This window comes from Phytophthora infestans, genomic scaffold (assembly GCF_000142945.1).
Source record: "Phytophthora infestans T30-4 supercont1.3 genomic scaffold, whole genome shotgun sequence".
In the NCBI taxonomy this organism is placed as follows: Eukaryota; Oomycota; class Peronosporomycetes; order Peronosporales; family Peronosporaceae; genus Phytophthora; species Phytophthora infestans.
The window spans coordinates 5366472-5377762 of record NW_003303756.1 but is presented as its reverse complement, the minus strand read 5'-3'; the positions used below and the strand labels follow the sequence as shown (position 1 = coordinate 5377762).

Sequence of the window (11291 nt, the reverse complement as noted above, 5' to 3'; positions counted from 1 at the left end):
AGCGGCAGAAAATGATGGGGCTAGCTAATCCGAAATAAATTATTATCTTTGGATAATCGGCGATAACTTCACCAAAATAGCCTTAAATTAAGTGCAAAGGGCGCGGATAGAAAGCTGAGGTTTCGTAGTTCCTTCTTCCATAAATTAAGACTCTTCATCTTTTTCATTTCAGGAAGCGCAGTGCAACGCAGACACCAGCTCAGTCCGGGCGAGAAAACCCTAGTTTGCAATGTATATGGTTATTTCGTCGCCGAGGCCAAAGCAGGCAGAAGTGGAGGGTGGGACTCGCGCGATCGAACTAAAGAGGCGACGCGCCTTGGGAAAAGCACAGTTTTTCGGGTGCTCTGGGCATGGAACCTCGACCCAGACACCAATTTCGCCGAGGTGCGCTTGTCGTTTTGGCCCATGTAGGGTTAAAACTGCTCTGTTGTGATATCATATGAAAATCTTACAATTTTATGCTTCGCTAGTAGAATGTACCATCCACAAGAAGCTCATGAGGAAGATGGTGGGTAATCACTCTTTAAATATGTACAAATCCTTCTTTTTAAATTGAGAGTGATTCATTTGCTTGAATGAAAATCTGCCAAATCTGAGTCGAGTCGACCCTAAACCTCCTCAGATAAATACCCCTTTCCGGACAAAGTATACCGTATAGTAAAGGGGGGCGACCACACATTTTTCCCGCCTCGGGGTCTGAATACTGCTGGACGATCGCCACGAATCTGCGCGTGCTGCCGAGCGTGGGTCAGCCACAGGGCAAGAATCGATCGGCGCAAACGTTGTAGATGGAGCTAAGGGCGCGGACGTCTCAAAAACGTCGTGGATCAGGGTCACGAAGCGATGATGACGCATCCAACGTCTCGGTCGAGTCCAGCGAAGAGGAATTGGTCGACGAATCGCTCCCGATGGAATCTGGCGACAACAGCAGCCGCTCCAGCGACTGGACCAACACCGACGACTCTGAGTCTATCAATGTAACGCTGGCTGTGCCCGACAAGCACCACTTCACATCGTGGGACGCTTTCCACTCGTATTTAGACCGGTATTTTGCCGCATCTTACCAGGTAAAGTGGATTTACACTGCAATAGGCTTCTTTGCTGATCCCATTGTGTGCTATGAAGGTCTTCCGTGTTCGTACAAACACGACCGTTGAGCGTCGTAACACAGACATCCGAAACAAGAACTCTAAAGCACCTGAAATCCCGTCCGAATGGAAATACTACGCGAAGACGTTAGTCTGTACTTGCTTCGGCAAGTACAAGTCGAAGGGAAACAGCAAGCGCCCACGTCAAGAGACCCGGTTATCGGACTGCAAAGCCCAGGTAAGATACGGCTTCAAGTTTTACTTCTGCTCGGGTTCGTTCGGGTTTGTTCGGGCATTGCGGGTACTATTGTCTCAATTATCGGTACTAACGTTAATAAATCTGGCATAGATCGTTGGACGTGCTCATGCCTCTTCATGGCGACGCGCTTACTTCCTTGCCGGCATGTGTTCTTCATACGGAAAGACATGAAGATGGAATCTGTAATCCCGACTCAATTGCTAAACGAGCGGTGGCTACTAACTACGGTCCGATCCGCTGTCAACCTGGCTGAACTTCCTCGTGCCAAGTTTGCCATTGTATCTGCCCCTGAAAACGCGAGCTCCACATGGGACTCTAACCGAAAATATCGGGAGGCAAACTTGATAGCTAGCTCTATCAGTGACACAATGGCCGGATTCGGGATGAAGGACTACCAGCTTGCAATGAAGTTTCTCCAATCGGTGTCTCGTATCATAAAGCACAAGGAGTTTGAGAGGCTTCTTCAAACCGAAACGGAACGACCTACCATCCTGGTTTCAAAGACCACAGGTGCGGGTGACGATGTGGATGATTGTGGCGACTGTGAGTTTGGTCAAGCTGATATTGAGCATACCGAAGAGAGCTTGCTTGCCGTGGGCGATCATTGCAGTAAGACTAGGACCTCCTGTGTCACAGAGGAGGCCAACACTCACGATCTAGCCGACATATGCCCAACTGTGCCCCAACCAAGACCAACTTTGCCCGAATCAAGACCAACCGTGCTCGAAGCAGGACCGATTGTGCCCGATTTAAGGTTGATCATCCCGAGCAAGCTGCGAGTGTATCGAAATCGACTGCCCCGAAAACAAGTGCATGTATCCAAGAACCAAGTGAACCGGAACCACCTACAACCGCGGTTAATATGAGACCAACTGTGCCTGAACCGAGACCGATTGTGCCCGAACATAGCATTTCTGCACTATCAAAACCAGTCAATGAAACACCATCAGTAGCTCAAGCCAGTGAAGGAGATCAACAGGCGACTACATCCAGATTATCTACAGTTGATATTGAAGACAGAGATGTGGAGTTCGAAATTGCGAGTCCAGTGCGTCAACGAGGGAGACCTAAAGTCACGCCAAAAGCAAAGAAAGCAAACCGAAACAGGCTGATTCGGAGTGTAGAGGCAGATTCAACGCTGTTTGACTTGCAAATAAGCTTGCGGTCCGTTCACGAAAGCCTTTCCACGAACGCTACCTATTCATCCTCCGCTGAACTTGCTCGACGACTACAAGTGTATACATTTGGGACTAAGCCTAAACCCCCAGTGGCCCGACAGACGAGCAAACTCCCTGCAGGCAAGACGCTGACAGACTCAAGTTTGCTGACTCGAGTGCTTTCCAAAGACATACTCAGAAAGTGTGACGCGAAGGTTTCCGCGCTTCAACGCAAAACGTCTGGATTATCGGAGAGAGACGTATCGGTCGAGATTATTAGTCTGGGTGTGTTCTCAACAACGACATTACGAATGATGAAAGGTTGGCATCACGCAATTACAATCTTCGACTCTATTGACAAAACGCTGAACTGGATCAGCCGAATCGACTTCACCCAGCCGCTTAGCCCGGACTACACTATTGAAGCAGACCATGAGATACCAAGCAAGCTTAAGCAGCTACAGATTCGCTCTGACTCGGTACGTCATCTTGTCACTGTACTACCTCGAAATAAGGCTAGTAAGACTAACATTGGAGCACAGATACATCTACTAGACCTTGCTGCCAGAGGGTCACTCGGGGACGAGTGCATGTATGCGGTGATGAACGTGATGTTTGCGTCCACACCAGGGGTGGTCACCATTGATTCGAGCCACGTCGGTGTAGTTGTCAACGGGAAAAACACTACAGACATGGAGGGCCTTGCGTCTCTTTTCGCCGGGGTTTCGGACGAAAAGGTGCTCGTTCCCATCAATTGTAATGGAAATCATTGGTGCGCTATCATGATCGACCTATCGACCGAAAGCATATACACTTACGACCCGATGTCATCATCCTATGCGGCCAGCGTCCGAGCTATCGCGCACAAGTTGGTGGGGGTCCTACCGATACCGAAGGATAGGTATCATCACCAGTCGTACGTATCGAGCATTGGTATCCAGACCGACAACTACAATTGTGGCATTTACGTTCTCTTGGCATTCGAAGCCTTTACGGGAGCTTCTGACGTGGGATATGTGAACAAGCAAAGGCTGCAGCTTCTACGATACCGGTACCTCTGTATGTCTGTGTAAGTTTCTTCGGCATAATATGAGACTTTACATTTCTGATGCATTTTACTCTGACACTGCCTGGGATGTCGTTGAACTTGGCTACACTTCACTGAACTATTTATCTAGCTATACATGATTCGCATGTATACATCGAATGCCCCCATTCGGGTAGCTCGGACACATTCGGGCGCACTCGGGTGTGTGCAAATCCTAAAGCATGTTGCCATTCGGGTGATATAACGACTGCCTTTTTTATTTAGCAGGCAGTGTGCTACGGTAGCTTTTGGCAAAAAACCGAACTATCCCAAATACGATCAAACGAAACCTGCGCTCATGTGCTGGAAAAGATGGTTCGAGTTGGCACCCAAAGCGTTTTAGTCGTTGAATCTTCAGACTCCACGCGGTCAAAAGCTGGCCGACTGCTTGGACATGTTTCCACAGAACAGTTGCTCCAGTAGGTTCGATGAGTTTTTAGATTTGGACCTCTCAACTTGTTTCAGATACTTTCTTCACTTTCTAGCTCCCGGTTTCCAGCCACCAAGGGCCAAACCGTACGAGCACACTCGAACACGCGCAGAAGAAGCCATCAGACACTTTGGTACAGCACCACTAGGTGATGTCGTGTACTTTTACTTCACAGAGCGAGCTCCGTTGGTGGGGATCGTTCGGGATGATGAAGCACTTTTCAGCGTGTTGCTGCGTTTTGCTTGTGGTGAAAGATCCGTGGCTGTGGCTCTGAATTACAGCGCATCCCCCCAATGCTGTACTGGGGTGTTTGACTGTCCACGACATGCTGACGTGGCTCGACGAAGACTTGACTCTCCTGAGTAAGATTGCATGTCATTTACAAGAAATTGTCTACTAACACCATTAGTTGTCATGAATACAGAGGGGCAAGAATGTTGTGCTTTAGTAGCCTTCGACCATTTTGTTTACGCTCCAGCAAAAACTAATTCGGTGGCCACTTCTGCGTCAGTGTGTGAGGGTCTGGTGGAGATGGCATCGCGGAACTTATCAAGTCTTATGGTGGAAACGAGTGCCGATAATGCCGGGAGAAGGGTGCTCAGGTGCATAATTATCACAAGGCCGCAAGTTTGGTAATCCCGAATTGCTAACTATTTGTCCTCGTTCATTCATTACCCCAGTGCCACCACATTCCGGGACTTGTTCCCTGTATCGTTCTCCGTTGTTTGCGAAAACGCCGAGGAAACAGGTCCTCTTCTACGAGCTATGACTGGAAATGCATCGATTATGCCACCTGCCTGCTTTATACTTCCATAGCAAAAGTGATTCGAGAAATGATCAACAAAAGAAAAATACGCATAATCATCCAACGTCAAGATGGTTTGATTGTGGGGGCAGTGCGCGCTGCTGACATCTTGCTCATGCTCCTTCGCGCACAACACACGTCACTGCGATTAATAGGAGACATTTCAAGTACTTAAGTAAGCTAAAACATGTTTGAGTCAGCAACACAAATACTGCGATGAAGGTACCGCTATGCCCTCGATTGCTTTAATGTGTCCATGACGATCGAGATACGAACCATTTGAGACCAATTGCCAAAGTGCTTGCTTTATTCCGCCTGGACGATGAAGTTGTTTCGCCGACCAACGCGAACCACCAATACCTTGTCATCGAGAAGATTCGATTTCCCGATACGCAAAGCCGCGGACTCTACGCGTTCGTTATTAAGGTAAACGCCACCACTCTTGATCAGACGCCGACACTCAGCTAGACGTGCACAATGAAGACAAAGTCAGATCCCCCTAAACCTCCCGGATAAAATACAAGAGGCTCACCTTTCGACTTTGTCGCGCCTATTCGCACAGCAAGGTCCACCAAGGACTGGTTGATGACATCAGCACGCGAAAGAACTGTCATGGGTGCGTCACCTGCCATGCAAAGCATTTCTTCAGAGGTCAGAGGGCCGGTCTTCTTCCCGAAGAGCATCTCGGTAGCATCCAACGCAGCCTTCAGGCCCTCTTGGCCGTGCATCATCACAGTGATCTCCTCCGCCAGAACCTTCTGGGCAGCACGCTTCTCGGGGGCCTTCTCATGCTCAGCAATGATGCCATGGATCTCATCCACTTCTCGGAACGTGAAGCTATTGAGCAGTTTTTCGACATCACGATCATCGGAGCGCAGGAAAAACTGATAAAAGTCAAACTAAAGATCCACAAAATATAAATTTAGTGACACCCTCCCCCTGCACCAGTGGTATCTCCATAAAGAGTCTACGCTTACGACGGACGTCTTCTCTGAATCCAGCCAAATGGCATTGCCAGCGGACTTGCCGTATTTCTCACCAGTTGCCGTCGTCAGCAGTGCCAACGTCGCTCCAAACACACCCTGTCATTGCATACAGGTGAGCCTACACAGCAAAATTGAGGCATAAAGATGCTGTGCTTCACCTCGCCCGTGCTCTTGCGAACAAGTTCAATGCCCGAAGCAATGTTACCCCACTGATCGCTGCCTCCAATCTGTGCCACACAGCCATAGTTCCTGTACAGATGCAGGAAGTCGTAGGCCTGGAAGAGCTGGTACGAAAACTCGAGAAAACTGATACCCTGGTCTGTCTCTAGACGTTTCTTCACACTTTCACGCTGCAGCATCGCGTTCACACGAAAATGACTTCACCAAGAGAGAGAGAGAGAGAGAGCGCGCGAGAGAGAGAGAGAACACAACGTCAATCCTCACCGCAACGATACACACAACAGCATGTTGCCGCAACGCACCGGCCGATATCGCGCATCCACGTGACCGCCGACATCTGCGTGTGCCACTCGGCATTATTGCAGATAATGGCGCCCGTTTTGGGGTCATCAAAGTCCAGCACGGCAGACAGTCCCTTGGCAATCTCCTGCGCGTTGTGCAGCACCGTGTCGTCTGACAGCAGCACACGCTCCTCTGACTTGCCGCTCGGGTCTCCGATCATGCCCGTGGCCCCACCTACAAGCAGAATGGGACGCACACCTGCTCGCTGGAAGTGGCGCAATGCAATGCCCTGCAGCAGATTACCCAGATGCAGCGAGTCAGCCGTCGGATCGAAGCCGCAGTAGACCGCAGGTGCACGCGAGCTCTGCAACAGCTTGTCGATAGATGCGCCCGCTTCCTGGTGCGTTAGCGCGGCCAGCATGCCGCGCTGGCGTAGCGCTGCGAGTGCTCTGCTCATGTCGTTTAATTTGCACCGTGAAGGTTAAGCTTTAATGGAAGTCGCACTCAGGTTGTCTGGTGTTGTTAGTATTAATACATGTACAACATTTATTGTCAATTCCGTCCGTGAATTATTGGCACGACGCTGTGAGTGGCTCAAATTGCGATCTTAGGTCATCCTATTGGCTACAATAAGACCAAAAAATGCATGCTCCGCCAAAAAACAAAATGCATGCTGCACGTCGGGATCTTAACCGGATCGCGACCTGACCGACACAACACTTTAAATAAAAAGGTGTAATCTGTCGCAGTAATCCTCCTTAGGTCGGGGTCGTGTATCTAGCAGGCCGACGTAGGAACTTAGGTTTATCACGTAAATGTAAAGTTGTTGTTTGTATTCTTGAGCACTTCTCTTGAACGAAGGAAAATCACGACTGAGATTCTACCTAAAGCTCCCAGCTGAGCACAAAGCTCCTTACCTTTGTGTAAATCGCTCCCACGTAGAGGTCCAACGGAAATTCCCACCTCTGTCGACGGCCGGGCGTTCCACTCTAAGCTTGGAACGCCGCCGATTGGGCCGGAGAGCACAGTTGCGTGGACGTGGCCTGCGACTTCTGCAGCAAGCAGATCTTCCGAACGCGGTCCGAGAGAATGACGAGTCCTCCTTCTAGCTGTGTACCGTGACAATTCTCCCCGACTACCACTCGGTGTCCTCGCCGAGCCTCCTTGCCCGACAGGGGTTCCACGGTACCATCAGCCACTTCATTCGGAACGCCTCCCTGAGGCGCTCCAGTATGTTCAGGACTCGCGTTCTCGACCGGAGAAGGCGTTCCTTGATCCTTAATACCTCGCAACCGGGCCACGCTGACACGTTCGCGTTCTTCGCGTCGTCCAATCCGTTCAGCGAGCCCTTCCCAGCCTTGCTTGGCTCTCACCCTTGACCCTCGTTCCTTGTCGACCCGAAGCCCCCAATAGTAGCGAATCAAATGGCTGTAACAGCCGATCATCAGTAGTGAGGCGTTCCAGTAGCAGCACCACGTAGAGAACTCCATGAAGACGTCCACCATTAACACCACCAAAGCCACGCCCATCCAACGATGGAGCACTCCTTCAGTACCTTCATACACCATTCGCGGTACGTAGATCAGGATAGACAGGAGCAGCGTCGTCAACAGGTACCCACCGACGACGATGTCACCTATTCTGTCAGCGACAGCAACAGTAGCTTCCTTCATAGCTCGTGCGTACCTTCCGGTGGTTGCCCACAGTAGCCGTGCCGTTTCAGGTAAGAACAGACACCAGGAGTGATGGAACGCCTCGCATCACTTCAAACAGAGGCGTCCCACGATCCCAAAGCGTTCCTCGTAGTCCCTCAGCACAGCTATCGGAATCAGGAAGGCCAGGGTCAACAGAGACGTCGCGAGCGCGGGCCGCCCCTACAAACCGGTCGCCGCACGTGTAGAAGAAGAAGTAGACCGCTTGCACGTTGTTCCGCCAGGAACGCCCACGAGACGTTCCGCAGCGACGCGGCTATCACCCACGTTACGATGCCCCCTACAGCACTACCTACGAGCTTCAGTTCGGTGCTGTCCTCGACCCACGTTAGAGGAGACATCACTTCCCTCCAGGTAACCTAATCACTCATTGATCCCGACGATCTTCAAGTGGCAATCCCCATTCCCTGAAAGGTCGACCGTTCCTCTTTGGGTCACTTCCCATTAGACCGCTCCCTTCTCGACGCCGCTTCCCACGGTCGCAACCCGCACGCACTCCAAGGTCAGCCATCAAGCTGAAACTCCATTCCAGTAACTCCTCATTACTCAATCTCCTCCCCGAGGCAACACTCCTCTTCCTCAACACTTCGCTCCTTCGCCATGTCCACACGGTTCACTTCGGCAGAGCGAAAGAAGGTCCGCCAGTTTCTGAACGCAGCTCTGGAACAGGACGAGCTGGGCACGTTCGGCAGCGACGCCCGCGTCCTCAGCGAGGCGTTCTTCGACGACCTATTGTCGCGTCTCGGCGGCAACCCGCAGTCGTCTGGTCTGGTCCACCTGCAGCAACCGGTTTAAAACGTCCTCAACGGCGACGCGGCGGCTACTCTCTAGGGTCCTGTGGTGATCCTCCCTCCTCTACCAGGTTCGTCGACTTCCAGCGGTGCTTCGTCGTCGCCCAAGCTTCGTAAGTGTTCCAAGCGCAAGGCGAGCGAAGACTCGGCCACCAAGTCGCCGGCCAAGAAGAAGCGTTTCACTGGCAAGGGCAAGAAAGCGGCCCACGTTCCTGCCGAGGACTTCAGCGACCTCCTTGAGTTGAGCGCTAAGGCCCCCGCTCCTGTGTGTAAGGCAATCCTAGCCGTTCTGGCGAAGGCGGCCGAAGCCGGCAAGAAACCGTGGTGCCTAGCGTTCCCTTAGTCGAGCATAACGCTCTACTACGACTCCAAGAAGTACCGGCATCTGCTCCGCGCCCATTGGCGGTTCTGGATGGCGAATCGTCGCGCCTTCTGGGAGTGGGCGTTCCACGCTCCGCTCGAGCCCGGAACGGCTCAATCTAATCGGCGCAAGCTCAAGATGCGCGCCTTCCAAGCTCGTCTCGCCTTCACCAGCACGTGTATCGAGACTTGGGGTTTCTACGACTTCATGGAGAAGCTGGACCAGCACCCCGAGATTTTCTGATTGGGAGGGCAACCCAGTCATTTTTCTCGTGAGGCGCGTAAGTACGATGGGCCCGTCGCTGACGACGTAGCCGTTCTTCGCGAGAAGTATCAGGAAGAGGTACGACGCGACCATTGAGAACGCTTTGGATCCCGTTAAGATAGACGCCTATGGATACCCCAGCATGCGCGTCTTCTTGGAGTCTACCGAAGCGTTGAACCCGGCAGCGGACGAGAAGAACCGTCTCACGATAGCGGTACTGGCTCGCATCCGCAAGGACATCATGTCTAGCGTACGGCCCAAAGACGCCTGGGTCGAAGATCGGTCGGCCGAGCCGTGGAAGTCGATCGTCAACAGCTACACGGTCAAGCAGGTCCAAGACCTGATAACGGCTTAGATCATCGAAGGCTTCTATGAGATCCCCTGTGTCGGCGCACCGACTCGCGCCGAGATCGAGCGCGACGACTGGTCCGACTTCAAAGACGGCGACGAGGATGACGACGATGAGAAGCCATCGTCTCCTGTGGCGGGCAAGAAAGCGGCGGGCAAGAAAGCGGCGGCCGACGAGGTTGAAGATCCCGACGATGATGAAGAAGAAGAAGAAGAGGTCTCGAGTGAAGACGACGCTGAGGACGACGAAGATTATGAAGACGACAAGGAGTCCTCCAGCAAGTAGCGCTACGACGTTCCAGTTTCGCGTCCTTTGTGCCGTTCTTTTTAACACTTAATGTTGCGTTCCTTCTTTGGACCTCGTCTTCATGTTCTCCGCACTTCTCATAGCGATCTTTCTTGAACTTCGTATTTATGTCCTCCGAACTTCTCCCTCCTTCTTTTCCCACGCCTTTTTGCAACCGCTCTTCGTTACTCACAGCGCTCCATCACCAACCCGTTCCACCAGCCGAACACTTTGTCCTCCTTCCGACGCCGTCGAGCTGTTCCACCACTGAACCAACTTGAAAGTATCCAAAAATGTAAAACTAAAACACAGACACCACGCTTTGCGCAGAAACCTCGCAGGTCCCTCGCACTCTCCACTTCATCCCGTGCAGTCCCTGACCCCACTCATCCTAACAGGACTTTCCCTGCTAGAATAGTATCTCAGCGTTGTCTACGTCGGCGTTGGCTTCTACCAACCTGGCGTTCCGACGTAATTCCAGCAGACCCCTTTTTCGGCGGTCTGCATCTTTGAAAGCACGAATCAGTGTTCCAAACTCGGGCGCCATAGCCGCTCGAGACAGCCAAAACGTCTCATACGTTGCCGTGAGCACCAAATACTAAACTCGCGTTTCTCCACCCTTTTGGCCAACACATCCACTATGGGCGACGATACTCCCGAAAAGGCAGTTTCCTCTCCACCCACATTCAAGCGTTCCACAAAGCTGGTCGGAGGAAGGTCTCCTTCTTGCAGCGGACCCGTTCCATCTTCGGAGGTGTTCTCTTCGGCTTCTTCAGGCCTCTCATCCGCGAACGGCCTACTCCAACGACCACGGAATCGTTTCAGGCGATTTACATTCGCCGTGACGATCCGGTTGGGGTGCGTGGGGTTCGCGATCTTATAGGCGTTCTCCCCGACTTGGCCGACTACTCGGTACATGTCGTGCCAGGAGAACGCTAGCTTCTTGGTTCGGCGTTCCCCGGCGCACGCTCGGAAGAACTGTTACACCCAAACTGCATCTCCTTCCTCATACGACACTTTCACTTGTTTGTCAAGCCGCTGCTCGTGCCGGTCCTGGGCCTTGAGAAGTTGCCTTTCCACGAGTCGACGCGAGTCACGTAGCGAAAGGTAGAGTTTCCTCCTATACACCGCGACTTCGTTGCTCTTCCAGTCTTTGCCCGTGTTCAGGAACGCCAAGTTAATCGGTAATACGGGGTCACGCCCATACAAACTGAAGAACGCCGTGTCTCCGAGCTCGTGGTAAGCCGTTCTGTAC

At 52.0% G+C, this 11291-nt stretch overlaps 1 protein-coding gene across 1 annotated transcript; it reads right to left on the bottom strand.

Annotated features, from left to right (window-relative positions):
- Positions 1-5132: 5132 nt before the first annotated feature.
- On the bottom strand, positions 5133-6830 carry PITG_02992 (tyrosyl-tRNA synthetase, putative; the record flags this gene model as incomplete). Its single annotated transcript, XM_002907790.1, has 5 exons — positions 5133-5290; positions 5359-5725; positions 5804-5908; positions 5971-6190; positions 6295-6830. The coding sequence occupies 5 exons, from the start codon at positions 6729-6731 to the stop codon at positions 5133-5135; spliced, it is 1287 nt and encodes a 428-aa protein (XP_002907836.1).
- Between the last annotated feature and the right edge of the window lie 4461 nt (positions 6831-11291).